The sequence below is a fragment of the Bactrocera neohumeralis genome, chromosome 5 (genome assembly GCF_024586455.1).
Source record: "Bactrocera neohumeralis isolate Rockhampton chromosome 5, APGP_CSIRO_Bneo_wtdbg2-racon-allhic-juicebox.fasta_v2, whole genome shotgun sequence".
Lineage (NCBI taxonomy): Eukaryota > Metazoa > Arthropoda > Insecta > Diptera > Tephritidae > Bactrocera > Bactrocera neohumeralis.
In genome coordinates, this window is record NC_065922.1 from 72475190 (window position 1) to 72502436 (window position 27247).

At 35.6% G+C, this 27247-nt stretch overlaps 1 protein-coding gene across 3 annotated transcripts in view; it reads right to left on the reverse strand.

Annotated features, from left to right (window-relative positions):
- Window positions 1-27247, reverse strand: part of LOC126758197 (high affinity cGMP-specific 3',5'-cyclic phosphodiesterase 9A) — a 210456-nt gene that overhangs the window by 102518 nt on the left and 80691 nt on the right. For all 3 annotated transcript variants that reach the window (XM_050472315.1, XM_050472314.1, XM_050472313.1), the window contains exon 4: window positions 15258-18597. In XM_050472315.1, coding sequence (XP_050328272.1) covers window positions 15258-17586 — 2329 coding nt within the window. In that variant the 5' untranslated portion in view covers window positions 17587-18597. The remainder of the gene's footprint in view (window positions 1-15257; window positions 18598-27247) is intronic.

Below are 27247 nucleotides of genomic sequence, written 5' to 3' on the forward strand. Positions count from 1 at the left end.
GACCCCTTTGAGCTAGTATTATCTGTATTCGGCAGATTGTATCGAAGTACAGAAACTCAGAAATGAAATGAAAAGAAAATTCGAAGCAGTAGCAAGCCAAATTCTACAGTTACCTACTTTTAAGGCAAACTACTTTCCGAAAATGAATAAAACCCTCTTTAAAGTTAACTACTTCCCAAAAATGAACAAGATCCTCTTTTGAGTAATTGAGAACAAAAGAAGGAATCATTCGCAGACTTGGCTCACACGTTACTGTTGAAACATAACTTTTAAGTCGTGGATACTTTCGTCTATCTTGGAATCAGCTTGAACTCCAACAATAATATGAGCTTTGAAAACCAACGTAAAATCACTCTTGCCAACAGGTACTACTTTGGAATTAGCAGGGAATTGAAAAGTAAAGTCCTCTTTTGAGGAACAAAAGCCAAACTCTTTGGACTGGGTAGGCATGTGAAAAATAAAGTCCTATCTCGACTAATCAAGACCAAACTCAAGAAGTCCCCGTCATTCCATATTTAGCTCTACACGAATCTTTTTTTCGACAGGTTTCAATATGGTTATCGTCAAGTCAAAAGAAAGTAAGGATTTATAATAAGGAAAAAAGAGGAAAATCTGTCGAAAAAAAACTCGAGTAGCGCTTAAAAGGCACTAAAATGGGTTTTTGGTTACAGAAATGTAAAGAATATGTTACTAAAGAAGCCGTTTATTGAGTAGAGCTCGAAAACTGCAATAATAAAATTGATTCGTCAAGACATGACACATCTACGAAAACCAAAATCGGTCTTGGCTTGGTCTCCGAACTTGTTAAAGAAGCTTATACTTAGACGAAGGACTTTAGAGTTTTTTCTCAGAATCTGGTCGAATATACTTGTATATTATAATTTAATTGGGTAATCAATGCAAGGCATTCTGAAGTGAGACCTTATACGTTACTGGTTAATTCTGGGTTCAGAGGAGAATGTCCGTTTATATTCCCAGCGACTATTTAGCTTACAACGAAAGCACTTTTTCTTAAGAATTTTGTAAAAAGCGTAAGTTTTGTGAAGTCTCTTATTGCTTCTTGGTGATTTCGGGTTCTTTTGAAACCATCAGATTACTTGTCATACCACAAGCTTGGCTCTTCTACTGCAGAGAGTACGCATTCTCTACAAGATTATGATTTATACTTATAGGGTGCGGAAGCAGGGACAATGACAACATGTGATATGTCGGCGTTAGGCGTGTTCGCGAGAAAGGTTTTGCGGTAGATTTATAGTCCCTTGGAATTAATGGAGTTCAACGAATCAAAAAACAGCAGATACGCTCCAGGTTATCTTCTCTGGATGGATAAGAACACTCAAGCTTCGAAAGTATTCGATCAGTATATGGAGAAAAGGTAGACCTCAACTACGTTGGACAGATCAAGTGCAGAAGGAAATGGCTGCACTTGTTGTCTCCATTTATCGCCAAATAAGAAAGAGAAGAAACGACTGGCGCGGTATTGTTAATGCGGCGATAACCGGGTAAGCGGTGTCTACGTCTGTAAAAGATACCTAAATCTGAAGTTCGATCTTTATTGTCTGAAAACAATCAGCGAAAAACAAATACCTTTGAACAACTGATGAAACTAGAACCAAATGAGCCATCCAGTAATACACAACTGGACTCAATTGTCAATTGTTTTTAAGCAAACCAAATAATTTTTTGGCAACCTATAAATTGCTCGATAGCGACATATTCCAGTGAAATTCAGCCGATCTTGCAATGCTTATTTGACTTTGTAAGACTCAACCAAACCAATGAGAACAAACTGTTCTCGAATGACTCAACTTATATTTAGAGACGCAACTGAATTTGAGGAACTTAACTAAACTTCAATCACAAATGTTCCTAGATGGGGGGACTCAAAAATCCAAAAAATATTGCATTAACAGACAAATGAACCTGCGAACCCGAGCTGTTTTTAGGAGCCACTGATATAAGAAATGAAAAAAACAAGCTTATTTGCTATTGCACGAACCAAGTTCTTTCTTTCCAGAAACATAAACTCTAATCAAATTTGCGATACTTCAAGCCTACGCTAATAATTTTACTACCGAGAAATCTGCTCGTAAAAATCAGCAAATATGCGCCAAAGTTTAACTACTTCGTTAACTCGTTTTTAATAGTGCACGTTCAATAAGCTTCCATTTTTTGTACCTTTGGTCAAAGCTGCTGCTGGCCATCAAATTAGCACGTAGTAGTTAGTAAAACGTTGAAAGGAGTTATCGAGTTGCCTCGCAGCAAAGTAGAGTAAAGTGCGCAGTTATAATCAAAGGGAATTGGAAATGGAGGCGAAAGCAAAGCGCTGGCGTAAGAGAATCTCATCAAAACGTGTCAGGGATTAGAGGCAACGCCAACGGGAAAAGTATTTGTTTAGCTAGCAATTGGATATGCCAAGCCATAAATATCTATTTTTGTAGGCATGCGCTGCATGTAAGCGGACAACTAAGGACCTTATCAACGGGTTGCAAATGCTGCACCACCAATGGGCAATGTCGCAAGGTCACTGCAAAGCGCAGATACGCCTATTTGTATATGGCAATGTTAAACTTTGCCGTTGGGGCTAAGGCAAGACACAACAATTTATAAATGCGGAGGTGAGCGCACAGCAAGCGGGCTTTGATTATTTTTTATAGCAACCTACGCGCGCATTTATGCATATGTATGTGTGTGTGTGTGTGTGTGTTCATGCCTTATGAGATTGCTTTCAAAGTATATAAGCACAGCTCTCAAGTATAAAATCATGATTTCTTTCACTTTTTTCCGCTTTATGGCGCATACACATGTTGTGGTGTAATTTCAACGTAACATACTTATGTTCCTATTATATATATACACAAGTATATGTAGCGTCTTTGTAAGTAAAAGTTGCACTTCCTTTACTTCCATATACCAACTGCACATTAAATAATTTATGTGCCTCTTAGGATAAATCGCTGTAGTGGGTGAATGAAAAAGGAAAATTTTGCACTCGCCATAACAATGAAACTATTACGAGCGCGCGCGCACGCACACACACACACACGCAAATATGCTGCCACGTACAAAGTATGCGCATAGATTTATAGGAAAAAAGTTTAGCGTATTATACGCCAACACCGCATATCCTTGAATGCGCGCGCCTTTGTATGCATGTAGTTGTGTGCTGTGTGTACTTGACAGAGACGCTTATCAGTATCTGCGCAACTTCACGCTCTCGGGTATTATCTATGTATGTGACACACACACACATATATAAATAAATATCCAATGTGCGCGAATGCAAATCCTTAATGGAAATTTACGACATGGAAACGTGGCTAACTAAATATTACATACATATTAGCTTACAGTTGGCATATGTTTATGTACGCAAACATATGTAAGCTAAATCTCATACGTGATTTATGACTGGGAATGGTAAAAAAATGTATTAAAAAAATATGTTTTATGCTAAAAACGCATTTCGCTACATTTATTTAGGTACTCAAATAGAAAACGACAAAAATTTATCTGAACATAACCATACTTATATGTATGTATGTATAAGTCTGTATGTAGTTGCTGGAAATCATTGAAACTTTATATACGAACACAGTTGACATTGAGCTCACTACATGCCAAATTTCAGTGTAAACGCAGCAATATTAATGCTGAAGCATGAATGTCCTTTTTTAATAAATTATGCAACTATGTACCAAAGTCACTCAAACTTTGCGCATGAAGTTAATTGAGAATTTGCTTAGTGTGTAACAAATTTAATTGAACTCTCGGATATACAACGGTTTGTACACGAAAATTATTTTTTTCATAAAAATCCCATATTTTGCTCAAAACTAGTTTTAAACATTATATGCTTCTGCTAACATGTAAAAATGTTCGAATTTAAAATTTAATGTACATACTTATGTATGAGACTATATAATTGCTGATGAAAATCATTCATACTTTGTAAACGAACGCAGTTGACATTCAGCTCACTACATGCCTAGTTTCAGTTTAATCGGCGCAATATTATAGCTGGAGCATGAATGTCCTTTTTTAATAAATTATGCAATTTTGTACCAAAATCACTCAAACTTTGCACATTAATGTAATTGACAACTTGCTTAGTGTGTGCCAAATTTGAATGAGCTGACAGCGGTATTAGGCATTGTACACAGGTGTCCTTTTTTATCAAAAAATCAATATTTTGCTTTAAAGTATTGTGTGCTGTGTTTGTCATGTAAAATGATGGAATTTAAATTTGAATACAAAAGTATGTTATCGTAGTATGTGTACATGAAGCATTTTTAAATAATAAAAATATGTAAAAATTGCCAAACATCAGCTCTACGAACCCAGTTGATAGTAAACTACATGCTTGCCTAGTTTAAATACATTCCAAGCATTATTACAACTATCACAAAAATTTGCTTTTTTAATTAAACAAATAATGACTAAGGTAAAGCTTGCTGTCATCAGAGCGTACACTTTGAAAAGGCAGTTTAGTTTGCGCAACACTTTTTTCAGTTGCACAAACTTTTTAGACGTATTGTGCGTTGTACAAATTCGCTGGATTTTTACATTTAATTATAGCAAGTAGTTTTTTGTGTGAACTTTGATTAACATCATTAACTAATGCCTGAGTTTTGCTATGATTAACAGCCATACATCATTACGGCAGCGATATTCTGTTGGGCTAAATTAGTTATTTTTAACTGTGTGCCAACAAATATGCTTTTTGATGTTGGAATTTAGCGCACATAGTACTTTAATACAATCTTTTATGGATCATATACTGGGTTTTAAAGGTTACATATACAAACATACTTATGCACATAGGTTGAATAAATGTTTGCATAATTTGCTCAATTTTTTTTTACGAACGTAAATTAATTAAAGCTGTTCGTACGCCAAATTTGAAATACCTCACTATAATATTGGGTGTTGCGCACGAATGTCCTTTTTTGTAACATGCATAAATACTGATAACAGTTCAAGTTTTATTTAACATTATTTTTTTACAAGATTTTGCGTATATAAATAATTAAGAACTTTACAACGTCTATGAAATTTTTCGCTAAAATTTGTTGCATGAACGTAGAAAAATGCCGACTATCTAGATAACACAATTTTATTTTATTCTGCGAAATATTTCGACTTCTGTACATATATCCTTTTTTTACTTTTTTCCGAACAATACAAAAATACACAAACCACCCATTGTATTTTATCGAAATGAAGCCTACGAGTGCAATTCAGCGGTCGCTAAGCACAAGTCAGCTTTCATGGCGCGGCTACCTAAGCTTTGCATTGTATTGGTATATCCTTTTTTCAAATGCGTACAAACTTCGCTAAAATCAACATAAAATGCTGTTGTTTACGCAGGAAACAGAACTTTTCTGCTACAACAATGTAAAAAGTTAAATTTGCTGCAGTTGCAGCAAGTAAAAAAAAGGTTTATTTCACTACAACTGCGCTGGCATAATGAAGGCAGTAAAACTCTAACTGCGTACACGTAAATTTACAGCGTAGTCGAATCATTGCTGTGGGTTTTTCGCAAGTCAGATTTTTTATGATTTCCTGCTTTTTATGTTTAGTACACCAACTTAGCTTGGTGCTGCATATAAGCAAACTAGAATTTTTAATTAAACGCAGGTTTTTAGTAGCAATCAATTTCAAACTCGGTATAAGGTCGTAGAAAGCTTATGTGTAAACGCATAAAAATATTCAGCTAGCTCGAAGCAATATTGCTATTAAGCTGCTAATATCCTTTTTTGCGAAATAATGAAAAATTATGTTTGCTTTGCTAACACAACAGAAATTTATGAGTTTTTGCTTCAACTTTATAATTTAAATATTAAAGGATATTCCAACAAGTACTTCACAAATCATTAATCCTTTAAAATCAACAGCTTTGCTTAGTGGCAGTGACATTGTAAGCAGTAATTAGTTAGGAAATACCGTGAAGTATCGACCTGCTAGCCACAGCTGGCAACATTCACTCCAAATCAGTGCAATGGTAATGAGAGTTTAACACAATTTGCCGCTAAATCATAATACTATCATTAGCTTCGAAAAGTTATAATCCTATTACAACTTTAACAAAAGCAATTCAGACTTAAATTAACGAAGCATTTGCATATAAATGCTACAACATTTTCGTATACATATGTATAATAACGGAGAGTAATGGCATACAAAATGTCAAATCACTCAAACAAATTTAATTCGAAATATGCACACAAAAGGAAATTGATTGCCATTAATATAAACACTCACAGAGAATGTTAAGTTACCCAACACACAATTTGTCGTGGATTTATGAAAAACTGAGAAACGAGCTAAGAGCGATAGTGGAGAGAAGATAAGGATATAGAGGGCATCAGTGAAATGGCGAAAAGAGAAAGAAAAAGAACGACTATTTATAAAAAAATAAACACGAGAGAGATATAAGATATTGCTTGAACAAAGTGGGAGTAAGAGAGAGACAAAAAAGAGTACTCGTTCTCTCAAAATAGATAAAAAAAAAAAACAAGTGTCGAGAGAAAGATATGATATTGCTTGAACAAAGTGGGAGTAAGAGAGCGACAATAGAGCGCACTCGTTCTCTCAGAATAGAGAAAAATACAAAGTCTCGAAAAATAACTCTTCGCCAAAGTTCAAGCCTCTCATTTCGCTACTATTTCTATAATGCCATAACATTTATAGAGAAGCATAATACAAGTACTTCACTGAATCTAATTGTATATTAATATAAATCTAGAAGGAAATCTTGAATGGTATTATACAGCCCATAAGCGAGAGAGTGTGAGATCTCAATATTTATATATTGGTAATCTTCATACAATTTTGAGTAACTAAAACTATTCTTATATGCTTTAAGGATCTGAACCGGAAATCCTAGCTCAAGATCAATTTTTGTGCAACTTGAAGAGAGCTATTGTAACAGATATACGAACATGGCGGTTTCGTTAACCGTTTTTTGAAGTAAAAGAGCTAATATGATCACAGAGTTAGCCATTTGATTTGATCTTAACTCCAAATGACTGCACAAAAAGCTTATTCGTAGTCATATTATAAAAGTAAATCCGAAAAGAGAGTATTGGCTTCTCAAAATATACTCATATAAGTGTAGACAATTACTCAAGACCTCGTAGGGCTCAATATCAGACTTGGCAGTAAAGAATTTTTAACATCTTTAAATGCTTTCTTCACAGCCATGACTCTACTAAGTTTAGTCAGCATTTAAAAAACCCAAAAAATACGAATGGAAAATACTCGTACAGCTCACAAGAGTTGCCGTGCCCATCTTACAAAGACTGACACCAAACAGAAAGATTCATCTTACTAGCGGCTGATAGCTTTCAACTTCGCTTCAGTTAGCTCTTAAAGTTCTTCCTTCAGAGCTATGGTTCGACAAAGTTTAGTCAGCGTTAGAAAATACCAAATATACAGCTGAGAAGAGATACTGTGACCAACACTGAAAGATGTTCTGATCATGGTTCGAGTTTAAATTTGAAATTTGATAGACAAAACGGAAGTTTTGGAAATACCTGACCACACGAGCAGTAGTTAATACACAAGATTTTAGTATCTTGAGAATCTAAAGATAAAAATAACGTCGTTTATGCCTACTCTCCACTTCACAAACTGAGACAGGTTCGATGCAGAAAGCGTATATGGATCATTTAAACTCATTTGTTATGAACTGATGTAGCTGAGTTTTTCTAAATCATTCGTTGCTCAAAAAGATTTGTCTAAGGAGTTCTATTTTTCAAAGATTGAGGTTCGACCCTATTGCCTAAGGTTCTGAGGACTGTCGAAGGAGATTTTGCAGCTGATGTTCGTGGTAAACTTTCGAATATCATAATTAAAAGTAGACTCATAGATCTAAAAAAAGAGTACCAGATAATATAGATAGCGGAAGTTCAATTGACGACAGATTTTGTCAAGTGGAGAAAGCAGCTGAGACAAAATTATAAAATCAGTACGAGTATAAATCCATTAAATTTATATAAGAAAAACTACTTATAGAGATTGGGCCTTGAATTTGATTAGCTTTACGTATTATTATCTAAGGTTCTGAGAACTGCTTTAGGAGATTTTAAAACTGATGTTCGTGATAACTAAACTAAACTTTGGAATATCATAATTAAAAATTAAAAGCGGACTCATAGATCGGATAAGACTATTAGGTATTATTTAGGTATATTACCAGAGGTCACTTAAAATATTTCTATAGTATAACAAGACCCTCAAATCATTAGGTAGATCATATGTGACCTGGTCTACGAAAAGGGAAAAGGGTGCTAAAGTGCGAAAACTAGTTTTCTGGGAAACAGCTTTAAAAATCTCATTTCCATCCGAATCAACTAAAATAAAAATTTTTTGACACCTCAACGAAATTATTAGACCAGGTCATATAACAAAATATCTTTAGCTGCGACAGGACATTTCGATTTTTTTCCATCAACATTCGAATCATTGCTGTTCGTTGTACGCATATAGTAGTAGTAGTAGTATGAGCAAGTGGTGTAGAAAGGATTAAGTGAGCGGGTATTGCGAATAATACAATCTGACAGCAGTCGGGTGGACAACGGAGGTAGCTAAGTGAGTATGACATGCAGCCGCAAGCGGTAATAAAAATAAATAAATATGCATAGAGAAACGGATAAAAATAAATAAAGTCATATTATATTAAAAAAGGATATGTAGCGGGACGGGTGCGATGCAGACGAGTGATAATATAGCTGGCAACAAAACGAAACGATACGAAACGAAAAAGGACGAACGCAAAAAATATATTGTAGAAGAATGTTACAAATGGAAAAAAATAATAACAACAGCAATAAAGCCAGCACTATAAGTAGACAGGCATGTGGTTTGACCTGCTTCTGTCAGAGCGTTAAATAAAAGCACAGTAGAATGGTATGAAATGAAAACGCAAAAGTAGATGTGAAAAATCATATTACAACGACACACAATTGAATAGCGGGTAAAGGGATAAAGTCAGTATGTCAGTTTAGCAGGAAAAAAATTATTTGCGAATGCCAACAAACAAAAGCGGGTAGCAAGGATATATGCGTGTGTATGAAAAGAAAAAAAAAATTAAAAAAGGCAATAAAAAAATAAAATAAAAGAAAAAAAATATAATAAAATGGCATAAAATAAAATGTTAATAATAAGAAAATAATAAATAAAATAAAAAAATTAGAAAAATGCCAATGATAAGAATGGAAAGATACAACTAGCAAGCTATAACTGCAGCCAAGTGGGCAGGTGAGCGTACATGCTTACTGGCTTACAATGCTATTTACAGCATTAACGCTGATAAAATACATCCAGGTATAAATAAATAAACATACAGTCAAGAAATAAATGTAAGTAAGCAATATATGATGTTCCGGCGAGGTGAGTGTAAGGCAGGACTAAATTTGCATATACTAATACATAAGCAAACACATTTGTGGGCACACATACATATGCGGCAGCATATTTAAATTTTAAGGGTGACTTCAAGTGTGTATGTATGTGCTTGCTCTGTCTCATAAATAACCATGATATGTCTGCACACGAAAGCAATTCATTTAATGACAAGTGCTGTAGATATTTGCCTCACAGCTGGATGTGAGCGCAAAGTAAAGCTGACTGTCAAAAATTGATCAAAAGCTTAAGGTCAATAGTGTTCGTATGTGACAAGGTAGTGTGTGATAGATAAAAGCAAGTATGCAGAAGACAAGGTAAGCCGAGCACTTAATTGAAATTGCTATATAAATATAAACATACAGTATGTATGTATATGTATGTGCGGGTATATGGCAAGGTAACCAAGTGCATGCATATATGACATATATACGTCAACCGCAGCCGTCAAGTGATAGCGCTTTGGAGATGAAATTTTGCGGTGCAGCCAATTCAAGCAAACGCCCGTTTGTATTGTTGGTTTAATCGCAATTAATTTGAACTGATTTGCATGCTTAACCAACTCGTATATTGCAGTAAGCAATGCTTCCAATTTTAGCTAATAAATATTGAAGTACTACAAAGTATACGCATTATTGTTGTCAAACTTTGGTTACGAACGTTAAAGACACGCTACTTTATGCATACAAAATTTCGTGTGTATAGCTTACAACTTGAAGCAGCTGCTCGAATGTCCTTTTTTTGGAAGTGAAGAAAAATTAATTAAATGTGGGCCATATTAATTTGAATCAAGTGTAATTAGTGAAAATAATATACATACATTTTATATACACAAATTGCGTACTTTAAACTTGTGATTTATGTAATGTCTCTCGCAATATGAATGTAAGCTTGTATCCACTTAACACCTGCAAAACTTCCTTGAAATTTGCGACGTAATACAATGAGTCTACGAATGTCCTTTTTTTGGAAAACAGAAAACATGCTGCATTTTCATTAATAAAGGGAAATAATAACGGTAATTAACGATTTCGCAAACTTAAATGCGCACATTTATATTATTTAATAGCACTGAATAAAAATATTTGGAAATCCAACTCGCTATATGATAGTGAAAGATTTTGTAGTGCTTGGCAACTGCAAATTACTACAATTTGGCCACCATTTTGACTGAATATATGAAACTACTATTTTGTGTGAACCTCTTTAAAATACATTATGAAGTTTTAGTTCTGAAATATTGACGTGTTGCAAAGTAGACTAAACACTGCAATATAAATATCAAACTTTGGTTACGAACGTCAAAGATACACTAGTTTACATATACAAAATTTCGTGAGCATAGCTTACTGTTTGCAGCTGCTGCCTGAATGTCCTTTTTTTGAAAGTGTGCAAAGAGTCATAGAATGTGCGGGTATCAATTTCAATCAAGTGTAATTAGTGAAAAAATATAATTTTTTATGTTAATTCGTATAATAAATACTTTGAGCAGTTAATCTAAAAATTAACTTTAATTAGATATAGCATTTTTATACATGTTTGGAAATAATTATTTCATACATGACAGCTACATATGTATGTATGTATGTACGTATGAACAACTTAATTTCCCAAGCATCATTTATTTGATCACATTTCACTTGTCATATTAATGAGGCTTCATCGAAGAGAGTGGCACCTGCTGATATGCAACGGCAACTACAGCTGTCCGGAACAATTTTGCACACTTAAATATTTACATATAAATATATTTGTAATATTTGTACGTATACACAGTTGAACTTCTCTAGCTCCAATTACCATAATCCACAAAGAAGCTTCGAGTTTGAGAGACTTCGCGTTAGGGAAGAAAATTTTTATGAAATTTCACTTCTATTGCCAATTCAAGAGTTCGAGTTATGGAAGCTCAACTGTAGTTATATGTACATACATATATACATATAATATGTATATTTTCCTAACAAGCTTTTTTTCATATATTCCTTACAAGTGAATTCATTTACTGCCATCACTCAATTGAACTACAACGGCTTCATTTGCCAACGAGTGTTGCTTAAAGTAAACTTTTTTCACATTTTTTGTTTTTATTTTTCTTATTGTTGTTGCACCGTGCTGTGATTCGCTTTGTTCCATTATGAGAGCGTATTTTGTATGGAGTGTAATAAAACAAAGCGCACAAAGGCAAACGTAAGAAACAGCAAGCAAACGTAGAAATCAAGAGCAAACTGAAAGCAAGGATATGTGCACAACTTTGTTATTATACTACAAAGTGTTTGTATTTTTGCCAGCTGCTTGTTGGCGTACAATTGTGCTAATGTACTTATATTATGTGCTTACATAAACACGCACCAATCATTGTGCTCTTACACATACAAATGTACATATGTATGTATGTATGTACATATATAGTTTCAGCACTCATTAATAATATTTGTGTTAAAGCATGGAAGAAAGCATCTATCCGCAAGTTGAAGCAATGAACAATATAATGGATGATTTTTGCGTTGCTCTAAGTATGTTTATTTCACATACAAAAAAAGGACATTCGTGAAGAGCTGTTAAAGGGCAAGTGATTTATGTGAAAATTGGCACATGATTAGTGCATTAATAGCTACATTCATTTAGTAAAGTAGAATGCGATAGTGATAATCAGTCAAAAGTTGTGATATTTATGGTTGAGAGTAGTCTTTTTTTTATATTTTATATAGTTTTAATGATTTTGATTTGATTTTGATATTTAAAGCATTAAATTTTTAACTAGTAAAAAAAAGGACATTCGAGTGATGTATTAAGAAATCATGCAATCTGCATATTATAAAACATATAATTAGTAGAACGATAGTTACGTTCATTTTGAGAAATAGAGCTGTATAGAAATAATTTTTGATTAGTTATAATATACAATATGTCCATATTTATGTACATACATACATATGTACATATTACGAAAAAATTACTTTTTGTAACATTATTAGAAATTATTATGTAAAGATGTTACAGCTAACTTTAAGCTATTTGAAATGTTATTTTTTTTATTATTATTTGAAACAAAATCACAAATGATTATGATATTATACAGCATAGTATAAAACACATTTTTTTACGGATTTCTCTTCTAAATCTGATATTTTATCCACAAATATTAATTCATTTAGCTTTATGAAAATAAAAATTGTGATTCACAAGAAAAGGACATTCATGGTCTGACAGTAATATTAAAGCCAGTTATTTCAAACTTTGTACGAACATTATACATTAAATGACACGTTCATTTACCAAGTATGAGCTTGAAAGCATAAGCCAGTCGGTCGTTATAAACTTTTTTCGAATTCCTTAGAACTATTTACCGTCAACCAAAGGAGAATTTCAAACATTCCTCGTTTACGCTTGACTTTCGCAAATTAATTGAAACGTATATATTGCATTTGACAGCTTAACTACAAAGTAGGATGAGTAGAACTGTATATATGCCAAAGTGAACACACACACAACATAGAGTAATAGTTAGAAACCAAATATGACAAATGCGTATATACTACTAAAATTAAATATCTGCAGTTAAACACAGCGGAAAAGGAGCATGAAAAAAGCGCTTTGTGACACATAACGGATGTCGTGAATATTTCAACTATGTAACAACAAAGGACAATGAAAGCGAAAAGGATTTGAAACAAAGCCAATGGATGCTTTTAGCGGTAGTACAGAGTGGTTGTTGTGAAAACAGCAGCGACGAAAAACTTTTGTAGATTTTTCTTTTAGATAAAGAATGCAGCTATTGCACTTTTGGGAAGGAAATGGGCGTGCTTGGGGAAAAAGTAACGAAATTAAATTGTGAAAAAGTAATACGAGAAAAATGTTGAAGTCAAATTAGCGTAGCAGTAAGCATGAAAGAAAGAAATCACTTGCAATTGGGTAAAATGTGAATGCGTTGGCAACTGTAAAAAATTGAAAGTCATTAAAAGGGCAAGCAAAAAGTATGAAAGCGTGGAGAAAATAGCTAGCGTTTAGAAGTTGTGAACTGCTGTGAGGGAAATTACAAATATTATACTTAAGTGGACAATTGTGGATATAGCAACAAAGGATAATGTCTCCGATTGCAGTAATTTACAATGAGAGGAACATTTTATACTCTCACTTAAGCAGACAATAGCGATGCGCTTGACCTACTTCTGCTGCTAAATGCATGTGAAATAGCCGGAGAAAATTCAAGGAGGTTAGAAGTACGCAAGATGATTAAGTAGACATTTTACGCATATAGTCTACAGGAACTTTCTCATTATATGAACGTCAAATACACAGTGCACTGCTCTCATAAAATCTTACGGAGATTGGTTGATATTTTAGGTGGCTAGCTTAATATCCTTTTTTAGTATAATACAAAAATGTTTAAAAATAAAAGCGAATTTGTTGAGAATGGTAGGGGAAAAACTAGTTATTAAATTTCAACAAAATTAGTTGAGTTAATCACAAATTCTAAAAAAAAAATAATATGGGCACAAAACAAATTTTTTCCTTTGCTACACATTAAATAACATTCAATTTGCTTTATAGAACTATTATTCATGCACACATCATTGAAAATTACTTTCACGATGATTGGTCACAAAAAATATATTTAAAAAAAAAAAATAAAGGATATTCCCACAACTTATGCAACCTGCATGTTATTCAGCTGAAACTCGCCACAAGCTTGACCACAGCAACGCTACGCCCGCACACCAATTTGCAACGCGAATATGCAACAATATGATGTGGTATGTAGAATGTGGCGAGCATGAATGCCGCAGGCATGAAGCTATTAAACTTCAAAGGTACTTTATATGCTATTAACTCATAGTTATGAGTCTATTGTATGTATATTTATATGTGTTTATTCAATGACATTTTTCGCGTGAAGCCATAACATTTTTCGTTGTTATGCAAATGTGTGTAGTTTTTATATTCTACAATATATTGAGTTGAAACTCATCATACGAATGTACATTGCTAGCAGCTAAGCCGTATGTAAAGCGCAAGTGCAGTGCACACTTATAGCAGACATGTCACGAATATCCTTTTTCTCAAGCGCAACGGAAAAAGCAAAAAATTATAAATATCCATGCGTACTGTGTACATATTGAATTACTTTAAGCTGAAACGTATTATATGAACGCCTACAGACTTTGACCTTGCTTTGAGCGCTTTTATTTAAAATCAGTGCATATACTTTTTCACAAATGAGATGGCAGATTCGAAAAAGTATTAAAATTACGAAAAAATATGGACATTTTCACATTTTGTATATTTGTTTAACTAGGTATTGTGTACAGTTTGTTTTACATAAATGCTTGTATATACTGCATGCCTCATTCTATCAAGTTGAAACTCGTTATACGAACGTAGACTGCTTGTAGGAATGCTACCAGCGAATTTCAACCAAATCAGTGGCAGATAATAAAAACCCTTCCATATATCCTTTTTTTAGTTGTAGTATAAAAATTAAAGAAATCATAAAGCGGTTTGAGAAACATATTACGTATAGTTTGTTTTACGTAAATGCTTGTAATTACTGCATTCCGCATCCTATCAAGTGGAAAATTGTTATACGAACGTAGACTGCTTGTAGCAATGCTACCAGCGAATTTCAGCCAAATCAGTGACACATAATAAAAACCTCGCATATATCCTTTTTCCAGTTGTAGTTTAAAAATTAAAGAAATCATATAACGGTTTAAAGAACGAATGAAAAAGTAAATAGCAAAGACGTTGTAATAAAAATTGAAATTATCGTTTACGGCCTTACTGTGGAGAGTTTTTATGAGAGTGAATATAATTTTGCCAATACTATAAAATATTTATTTGGTACTCACATAGCCAATTCATGCGCTCGGTGTACTCCACTTTCCGTTTCAGATCTTTGACCAGCGCGCGAAAATCCTCGTCGTTGAAATGACACTGTATGATTGTATTGTTTAGCTGCACAATGTTGTATTCATTGTTGCCATTGCTGCCCGGGCCGCCAGCGGTGGGTTGTTGTTGCTGTTGTGATTGTGCTTGTGGTAATGTAGGGTGAGTTGCAGCCACTTGCGGCTGCTTTGTGGTCGGTGAAGGTGTCAACGCAGCAGGCGACACCAGATTGCCGTTATTTGCAGCATCCACTTGACCGCCTAAACTTAATTTGCGCATAACATCAGCATTGCCGCCGCCACCAACACCGCCAGTATGCGCCGTCGGTGCACCTTCCACATTGCTGCATGATTTGCTCAATATTATAGTCGAACGATTGGCTATGGAATTGGCGGCCAACAAGTGTTCACCCGCACCGCCGCAACTGCCGCGATGATAAGGAAATTTACCACCACCAATGGTGTAGTTGTTGTTCTTCAGCGTGACTTGCAATTGATTGCTCAACAACTGCTGTTGCAATAATTGCTGACTACTGGGATGCGTTGAGCAATCGCTAGCGCGCCGCCGTCGATCCATACAGCCGCCACCAATGCTGAATGGCTGTAGGAAAGCATTGCTATAGCTACGCTGCTGCGATGGCTTTTGTTTGGCTTGACTAGATGCAGTGGCAGCGATGTTCACCGACACGCCAGCGGTGACGCTGCTCTGTTGCTGTGTCGCGGACGCACTTGCTGTTGTAACGCCGCTATTATCGGCATCGATTTCGCTACTATTATATAAGTTATTGGCATTGCGTAAATTCGTTTGCTGCTCGATATCGACGGCATCGGCGCGCAGTAGCTGTTGTCCGACGTTGCTGTCCGTCCCCACAGCGCTGCCGCCGCTCATAATGATCAACTGTTGTGGCTGCGGCGCAGACTGTTGCTTGCAGTTGGCTGCAATTTTGCCGTTACCACGCTGGCTGCCGCGTCGACTCTGCTGTCGCCGCCGTATTACAGTGATGCGATGCTGTCGCTGCTCATAGAACTGCACCAAGAGCTCCTCAAGCACAGCAAGAGAGTTTTGCGCCGTGACGCTTTCGTCGCCGCCTGTTACCAGCACAGATGACTTACGGCGCACCGTACCCGCAGTAAATGTGGCAGATGTCTCCTCCTCGTCGTCGTCTTCCAGAGAGCTGTGCGCAGTTTCTTCTTCTGCACGCGGCGCTTGCGTTTCCGGCACGCACGCGCCAACTTCTGCTTGTGCACTTGTGCGCGCGCTATCAGGCGTCGTGCTCCGTTGGCTGGCCAAAACAGTTGCTGGCGCTGTATGCGTCGTGTGCGCGGCGGCCGCTGTTGCCGCTCCCGCGCTTTGGTACGCCGTCGTTGCGTGCTTTGTGCGATAACCTGATGCTGCCGCAGCGCCTTTACGATCCGTTTCGGGTATTGAGTGACGCAGCAATATATCTTGTAGTTGTTTGCGCTGCTTTGCCGGACTGTATGGGTTTATCAATTTGAAATCACCATAGATTTTAGCCAAAAATCGCACGCGCGACGCAATATAACCGATTTTACGTAGCACGCGCACATCAGCGCTAATGCTGGTGCGATGTTTGTGTTTGTGCCGTCGACTGCTGCTGCCGCCGCTAACACCAGTAGCGTTGCTCAGTCCGCTTACAGCGCTGCCGCGTCGACTATCGGCGTCAAGCCCCGGCGCACTATGACACTCACCGGGCGCGTGCTCGCGTCGCAAGTTAGCGCGTCGTTTCGCCGCGTTATATAAGAGATGCGCGGGGAATGCCGGACGCGCACGAAATGTATACACTTCACTGTTTTCGTCGCTGTCGTCACTGCCGCTGCATGATGTATTCGCGCCCGAGGAGGATGTTGACGAAACCGAACAATCTGAGGCGCAGCTGAGCTGATAATACTCCGCCTCCAAATGTTCGGCCGCGAGGCTAAGTGTGATGGGCGTGTTGCTGTTACTGCTTAGGCTATTGTGTGTCGTGCTGGCTGCAGCTGATGCTGTGTTTATGCTGGTGGGTTCACCGCACGTCGTGCGCTCACTTACCGCTGCTGCTGTCTGCTCGTCAAGTGATTTGGACGCATGACCTTTGAGTAACGCGTTACGCTCAGCGTCACTTTGCTGCGCGCTCGCTGTGGACTCGGCGCTTGCTGGTGTTGTTGTTGCTACAACCGTATTGGTAGCGGTGGCTGGTGCTGGCGCTGTTGTTGTTGTGTTTATTGCTGTTTCTGGCGTTGCTTTTGGCGGTGTTGGCTGCGGACTGCTGCGGCAGCTGCTGTCCTTGTACATTTATAAGCCAAAAAGCCACAAGATCGTTCGCGCAATCAAATGTGTGTGTATATGGATGAGTGAACTCGCGCTGTTGGTGTGTTGGTGCTTCAATTAGTGCGGGGGAGCTAAACAGCGCTGTTGTGCGTGGTGGTTCAATGCGTTAGAGCGCGCGCGCGCGTTGCCGTAATGACAGCTGCGAGGCACGAGGTAAGTGAAACTAACGGTTTACCGGCGGCGTAACTATAAATTTATATTTTTTTTAATTAATAGTTTCAAGTTCGCGTCACTAACTATCACTTTTGTGTTTTTGGTTCACTTCAATTTCTTTTATGGTTTTCTTTTTCACTCGTTTTTCGCACCGATTTATTTTTTGTCGTCTTACTAAATTTTTGCTAAGCTTTTAACACTTACTTTGCCTTTGGCACACTCACTCACCAGTAACGCGCTCAAATTTCCGTACATACTCACGCGCTACCTGCTCTTCGTGTACTTAGCCGCGCATTTATGCAATTATCCTTGTGTATCCTTTGTGCGCTTGCATTACAATTGTGCGCTTGAATGACAATGCCAACTCACAGCTGTGGCATATAGCATGTAAATGCAAATTTTATAGCCACATTTAAGTTTCAAAATCACACACACACGCGCGCACTTCCTTGATTTGTCTGCCTTTCAGCTTGATATCCGCTTTTTTCATAATTTTCATTCAATTTCTCTTGAACACAATGCAGTGGCTATGTTTCGCGGCATTTCCATTTCGCCTTTACATATTGCCGTCGACTCCAGTCGCATTTACTACACTTCATACATGCGTGTGTTTGTGTTGGCTGCTCATATCCTTGCCGCTGGTAATTTCATTTATGCGCTCGACTTCCGTCTTGCTCGTCGTGTGGTTTATGTTAATACTGTAAGCTTCGTCCGAGCCATGTCACGCCTCAACGTGGAGAGGTCAGTGTTTAGCGTTAGTTCTCAAATTCAAACACTTCAGCGCAAACAAGTATTTCGTCCTTCATAGACGCGCTGCGAAATCTGTAAGTGTAAAAACGTGTTGTATAAATAATTATTGTTCGAAATTACTGCTTCTACTACTCTCTAAAAGTTATATAGTAAACATTGTTTGTATATAAAATTTCTATTTCATTTTTAGCGAGAAAAATGTACATGACATTATGCAGATTTTTATATTCTTACCCTTGGAGAATATATTTGCATAAGTTTGAAATTATCCAGCAAACACCAAATCGCTTGACAGCACTCATACATAAAAATAATAAAAAGTAGTTGACAATGATGTCCCTAGTGTCGACAAAAGTACCGCGAAGACCGACGGGTAGCATGTAAGATGGTGGTGAGGAGAATAAAGGACAAAAAATATTCTTTTGCAAAACTGATGAACCCGCCCTCTATATGTGACAAGTCTGGCATGTAACTGGAAATTATTAGTAAGAGAACAGGTCTGCACAAAAATTACCTATTCGACAACAACTACAGAGCAATGCTAGCACCGAAAATTTGTTGAATTTTTGAGAGATTTATCATAACAAAATTATATTTGAAGACTTGGTAACGACAACAAAAAAATCTTTTGTGAAAGCACAAACGAAAGGCCTCCCATTGGGGCACCGCAAAATGTTGAATTTTTGAGAGATTTATCATAACAAAATTATATTTGAAGACTTGGTAACAACAAAAAAATCTTTGTCAAAGCCAAGTTTCAAACCCAAGACCAGAAATATTATTAGCCATGTCACAAACCAAAACGTCCAGACAGCCACCGAAGTACTCCTCAGCCTGATAAGACCTTCTTTCCATTTATAGCTAATTAATTTGCTTGTTAATAAACTTTTCAAAGGCGAAATTTAACCTTAAAAACGTAATAATAAACATAACTTTAAAAAGGCTTTAGAGAAATCGAGATGGTGAAAGTCTGGGCTAAACACAGCAGTCTATTTCAGTCCTGAGCCGAATTCATTATAGAGGTCCGTTCCCCTCTTACTCCAAAGTGTATCCGATCACACTTTTAGGCTAAATCCCGTAGCCATAAAACAGGCGTTTTAAAAGCTTGGATGAGTCTCTGCTGAAATCGAAATACTGTAGCGCAGGGTTCTTAGCTGCGGATTGAGTTTATAACTTAAGTCGTAGAAACTTAATCGGCCATTAGAGGATGCAATTTATATAAAGTACCCACAGTCTCATAATTTCTAAGAAGAAATTTGTAAAACACAAACGAAAAATTGTTCAGACGTTCCCAAAAAAAAGGGGAATGAAGTCGGTGGCATCTTTTGAGGTATACAAGACATTGTCAAATCATGGCGTCAGTGCTCATACCCTTGTTGTGGAAAGTGATGAGTCTATGATAACAGAAAGAACTTACTAAGCTTACTTTATCTTACGTTTCAGGTCGTAAATTTTAGCCACGCTTCTTGAGCGCTCCAAAACAGTTACAGTTTAATTTAGATCGCGGGTAGAAAACGGACGCATGTGAAGAAACTGAAGCTTCAAAAGAAGCTTTCGCTTTATACGAATTATTTCTTACTGCAATATATGTATATTCTCTTCACAACTAACATACATTTTAATGATAAATCGCGACCGACTTTTTCTTTAAAGCTTTTAAACAATGTAGACGCTTGAATCAATTCGGTCACATTCAAGCCACAAAACAGGCTAAAGTAGTTGTCACTATTGTTACAAAGAGTTTATGCGAGTACCGGAGATATATAATACTCAAGGGTTAGTAGAAAATGTTATCTAACATAGCTAGGTTTGATTTCTAACTTAGTAAGTTCTGAACAGTTCTTATGGACTATTTGGAGTACTAGAGCATGACAGTATTAACGGAATAGCTAAGTGGAAGAGGATACCAGCGGAGTTTGCTTTTTAAGGTGGTGGATTTTAGTAACTTCTTGAGATCTACTCTCGAACAGTTAAGCTTTCCAAATACTCAAGTAAATAATAGTGGCGCAAGACTGGTACAGAAGACGTGGAGGAAGGTTACTAGATACGGCTTTATCAGAAATGGATTCGTAAAGTTGAAGATACACTAAAATGTTGGAAGTATGAGAACGTGTATGATCGTTAGGTCAAACACCGATTTGAGTTCTATTTTAGAAATATAGTTCCATTGAATTGTATGGTGAAGCTATTTGAAAGATGAAGTAACTATTTGAAAGCTAATCAGATGAATCCGATAAGGTAAAACACAACTCGCTACTCGCACTGAATACTAACAGAATACATATATTTACATAGGTTAGGAGTCCCAGGATACTAACCATAATAGCTATAAGATGAATGCTAGGATTGAACGGAATAATTTTTTATTTACAAGTTGGTAAGGGCCTCAGGCGGTTAGGAGGATAACAAGGTCTCAGCTAGAATTCTCAACTAACCATCGAAGCTAACAAAGACTATATTTTATTTATAGAAACTGCGAGGAATTCGTTATATATCGAGTGTTTATCGAAGTAAGAACTTTGAAAATTCGTGAAAATAAAAAATGTGATCAAAAAAATTTGTGTGCTCAATCTACTTCAACTGCATACAAGATACATACATATGTACATATATAAATATTGATGAACTGCAAGTAAGCGCTCAAGTATAGAGTTCTTCTACAAACTATAACAAAGTTGCGAAGTAGTCTAGCATATGCTTATACGTACAGACACAAACACATATGTATGTATGTATGAACTTGCCAGCACACGCCTACTTGAAAACTTCTGATAGCTCAATTGCTCTAACATTATTGTTGTTATTGTTGTGTGCGGTTGCTTGTCATGGTTGGTCGGCACTAGAAATTTCGTATGGTTGCAAGCGGAAAACCACAAGTGCAAACCATTCAGGCGTACGACGGCAGGGTGCAACAACAACAACTCAACTGGCAGCAACAGAACAACAGAAACAATAAATGACGAAGACCACACAACAACAATAATAATTTAAAAAAGTGAAATAACAACAATAAAAAGTCAAATAACAACAACAATGAAAACTAAAACAACAACAACAATAAAAACCAAAGTAATAACAACAACAACGACAACAATTGGAGCCCCTAACAATGAAAATATAACAACAATGATATCAACAACAACAAATATAACGATAACAACAACAACAACAGCTATAAAACATCAGTGAAAGGCAAAAAAAAAAAAAAGAATGCCAAACAAAAACAACAACAATCCACAAAAGTCAACAACCAAATAGCAACTGATAAGAATGTGTACGAAGGATATTTTCACAAAATCGAAACAACAGGAGGTCCTGGCAACAGCAGCAATAGAAATAACCACATAACATGTACATGTCAGCAGCATAAATGTGTTAGTCGTTGAAAAGGCGCATAGACGTACATTCACAGCGTACGACACACATACACATGCAAGCAAAAAAACAAACACATACACGCATACAAACATATTCGCACACACATACATACAAACAAATAAATAGAAGAATGGGTCAGCTTGAGGTAGGGAGGCATAGCAACCAGGCGAGAAATACAAGTTGGCGGCTAGCGGCCAAGCAAGAGTTGGAGTGAGGGCGAGAGAGGGTGAGAGAAGGACGGGTAAAAAATGAATGATAAAATGCGGAGTGTGAGTGTGAGAGTTTGCGTGTTGATGTCTACATTTCGTAAGTTAGGCCATCAAATGAAATGAATAGAAGCAAAATCAAAACAACAACAACGAAAACAACAACTGCCAGATTCAACTAGCAAACTTGGAATAACTAAATGTGGAAGTCGTAAGACATTTGAGACACACGCACACATAAAAATGCATGCTCAAGCACAAACACACTCACACTCACGCTCACATACGCCCAAACAACACACACACACACGGCGACGAAAACATGCATGCGGTTTGGCCGAACAACACTGCAGATCGTAATGTAATGGCTTGTGCAGATAAGCAGTTGACAATGGCAGTGCGGTTTTGTTGTTGTTGTTCTATACTTGCCGAAGCAAAAATCGCAAAAGCAATAGAAGATGTCGAGATTTTTATCCACAGCTGGTAACGTTTGGTAATGAAAATTCTGTAGCTGATTGTTGATAGGAAAATTTTCGAAATTCGTAGCGGCATGCTGCTGTTACTGTTGCTAAGCTCACACAAGGATAACGTAAACGATGCAACGGCTGTGGTAGAGTGGATAATGTCAGGGATAATTGTGTGCTCAAAGATTTTGCGAACTATTTTAGGGTGTATTTAGGGTAAGGACCGTCTTTGTGGAATTATGGAGCTGCTGATTTAAGGTAGAAAAGCCATTGCTAGATAATTATTAGACAAAAAATACGTTGCTAATAACAATTAATATAAAAAAAATTAATAAAAATAATCAGACGAAACTCTAAAATAAAAAAATAAAAATATATAAAAAAAAATTCAAAAAATAAATTTTTTTTAATAGGTATTTTTTTATTCTATTACCAAAAAAAGCAGTTTTAAATTAAAAAATATATAAAAAAAATTATAAAAATATATAGAAAAAATTAAAAACTAACTTTGTTTTGTACTTTATGTATGTACTTTATAACAAAAATAAATTTAAAAAATAAAAAATTTAAATTAAAAAAATATAACAAAAAAAAGTTATAAATTTAAACATTCCAAAAAATGTAAAAATATATTAAAACACCAAAAGCAAAAAAATAACAGTTTTAAATTAAATGATTTAAGAAAATATAAAAAAATATATATAAAAACATATAAAAAAATTAAAAACTAAATTTGTTTTGTACTTTATAAAGCAAAATAAAAAATAATGATTAAAAAAACATTTAAATTAAAAAAAATATAAAAAATAAAAAATAAGATATAAATTTAAACAATCCAAAAAATGTAAAAATATATTAAAAAAAAACTTTAAAAAATTACAAAATTCAAAAAACAGATCATTAAATAATTAATTAATACTTTAAATTTAGCAAAATTAATTTTTTATTTATTTTCAAATTTATGTTAAAAACAATTTGAGTAAAAATAGTTAATACAAGATATTAAAAGTAAATATTAAAAAAAAAATTAAATTCCAAATTAAAACAAAATTATCAAACAAACAGGTAAGGAAGGCCTAAGTTCGGGTGCAACCGAACATTTTATACTCTTGCAACTTGCAAAAATCAAAGCCGGGGAAATACTTTAAGGTGTAAAACCAATCATATAGAGTAAAGTCAACCGGATGTTCGAAAATCCTGATATTACTTATATAGGGGCTAGGCCAAGTTTTCGCTCAAATTTATCTATTTAAGACATAAAGACACACTGTTATGAGTAAAACACGCTCTGTTGTTTTCAGTACGATAACTCACATATTGGCCGATATTTGCGGTATAAAGTCACCCCGAAGTTCGAAACTCTTTATATTAGATTTAGATTTTAGATTTATATTAGATTTTCGATCAAAAGTCAACAATAGATACCGAGGGCTAAGTATTCGGTACCTGAGGCTGGGCTTCAACAGTTTTTATTGGATTTAAACAATTTTTGATCATAAGGTGGCACACACTAAAGACATTTTTAGTGCAAAGTTTTATCCCGTTATAATAATTACTTCTTGATTTGCGTACTGGAAACTGCACGAATGAAGTGGAATTTAAAGTTGTGCTATGTGAGAAGTAGGCGTGGTTATTATCAGATTTCGCTCATTTTACACAACGTGACATAGAAATATGAAAAAAACACAACATACCCAATTTTGTCAAAATCGGTCAGTCCGATATCGAGATATGCGATTTCGCCAAAAAAAAGTGGGCGGTGTCACGCCTATTGTCCAATTTTCACACCGGCACTCATAAAGCTCTCTCATACCATCTCGTTGGTAAAATTTAATGTCTTTGGCGTATTTAGTTATTGATTTATCGCGCTTTGAGTAGTTTTGAACATTACCGTTATATGGGGTGTGAACGGGGTTTTCATCCGATTTCATCCATTTTCACACTATAGGCACGAGTTTTTGCAGTATTCGCGCTGAGCGAATTTGGTTATTGTAGCTTAAGCGGTTTGGGAGATATGCAGATTAAACTTATTAGAAGGCGGCGCCATGCCCCTTTTTTTTTAATTTTTTTCCCACAGGTGCCACTTGCTACTGCGATCCCCTGTGCCAAATATGAGTTTTACATCTTAATTTAGTCCTTAGTTGTGGCACTTTATATGTTTTCGGTTAATGAGCGATTTGTGGGCGTGGCAGTGGTCGGTTTACGCCCATCTACGAACTCGAACTTTTCTTGTACTAAGAAACCTGTTTCATCAAAATATCTCAATTTTTACCCAAGTTATAGCTTGCACGGACGGACGGACGGACAGACAGTCAACCGGACTTAAACTTCTCTTGTTACCCTGATCAATTATATATATGTAACCCTATATCTATCTCGATTAGTTTTAGATGATACGTACAACTGTTAGGTGAACAAAACTATAATGCTCTGTAGCAACTGGTTGCAAGGGTATAAAAATAAACTTAAATCTGAAAAATCAAGCAGTTAATGAGAAAATTGCAAACTTTCACAACGCAAAATTTATTTTAATATTTTTTATTTTAGCACTGGAATGCAGATTTCTGATTCCCCAAACGCACTTGACGGCATTCCTACTGTTGATTTCCCTCTCAAACAGCCGCAGACCACAACTGTCGGCTACATAGAGTCCCACACCATTAGCGGCGGTATAAAAATTTAATGCACATAGCAGCGCCTGAGTGTTCATTGAAGCTTAAAATCTTATCCTCTCAGTTGTCCTTGTGCAGCAGCTGCTGCTTCTACAACTCATTTGCATAATCGCACCTCACTGGGCGGCGTGAACTGTGCGGAATTTTCGTCAATAAAAAAAGAGGAGAGAGAAAAGCAGGCGCAAGGCAGGTATATAAAGTACTTTTATATACAATATGTATATTTTTATATGTATTTGTGTGCCTGTATCAAATTAAAGACACAGCTGCGCGAAGTGTTAATTGATTTATTTACCTGCAAATGATGCCAATGCAAAAACCAACACAACTGCACTGTCATTCAAATAATTGCACGCATACATAAACAGACCACCTGCACATGAGCGAGTGTGTGTGTGTGGCTGCGTATGGGGCAGCATTTGCATATGCATAGTTGTTACTTAAGCACTTCAGCGTGAGGCAATAAAAACGTTTGCGCTGCCGGAAATTGAGAGGCGCCAAAGATAAATAAAAGCATTGGAAATTTCGGATAAATATTTTTCTTGGCCACATGACTATTGGGAAAATCTCAATTGAGTTGATTGAATGCAAATGCGCGAAATTCGCGCATATACGAGTATAGTATTCAGCTTTTCTGATAAGTGTATTTATATGGGATTTTCGGGTTAAAGACGTGAGAGAAAACAGATTTTTAACCATTTTTAACAGAAGCAGTTTTTCGATTTTCTATTATTATATTCCGTTATAATTTTCCATTTAGGTATGAGCTGCAATGTTTCTTCAAGACCTTTTATTTTATAGCCATTTTGTAATATTAATTTTTTTTTAATAAATTTGTTAAAATTTATTTTTTTAGAGGGCAACACTGCTAAAATTTTTCACGGCAAGCAAAATTTTTTTAACTTACTAAACTTGTTGTAGTCATTATAATAATTCATTTATTTAATTTAATTTAATAAAAATGTAAAACAGGTGGCAACTCTTTTTCGGAAATAATTTTAAGTGTAAAAAACTGCCTTAAAACGAAATTATATTTTTTTTAAGTGGCAGCCCTACGTAAGTTTTCTTAAGCTTTTTTTTATATTTTTATAAATATTGTGTTAGGTTACACATGCACATTGAATTAACAACCTCAAACAGGTGGCAGCTCTGTTAGAAAAATACTTTTCAGTAGAAGCTTTCTTAAGCTTTTTCTGTTGTATACTTATTTTCGAAAAATTCTTTTCGCTATAAACTTTCTTAAGCTTTTTCTGTTGTATACACATTTCTTAGTCATTTATTAATTCAGTAATCGTTTTTTGATTTTTTAAAACTTTAAACTGGTGGCAACCCTACTAAAATAATATATTTTTCCGAAGTTTTTTTAGTTTTATGCAAGTATTGTGGTAGCTTATTCACTCTGCACATTCTACCAATTCAAAAATTTCAAACAGGTGGCAGCTCTGTTCGGAAAACATTTTTAGCTACATATAAACTTCTTGTTTATTCAGTCATCATGTAATTTATTTAAATTATTTTCAAAACTTTAAACTGGTGGACACCTTATTAAAACAATATTTTTATTCCGAAATTTTTTAGTTTCTACAGTTTTATGCAACTATTGTGTTGGGTCATTATTGCAGTACATTCTACTGATTTACAAATTTCAAACAGATGGCAGCTCTGCTCGGAAAATATTTTTAGCTATGAACTTTCTTCAGATTTTTCTGTTTTATTTCTAATTTGCAATAATTCAGCCATTGTGAATTTTTTTTTTGTTACAAAACTTTAAACTGGTGGCAACCCTGCTAAAGAAAATGTTTATTCCGAAGCTTTATTAAGTTTTTTTCAATAGTTTTGTGCAACTATTGTGTTGGGTTATTACTCCAGTACATTGTACTGATTAATAAATTTCGAACAGGTGGCAACTCTGTTCAGAAAATACTTTTAGCTATAAGCTTTCTTATGCATTTTCTGTTAAATATTTATTTTAAAATAATTCAGTCATTATATAATTGTTTTA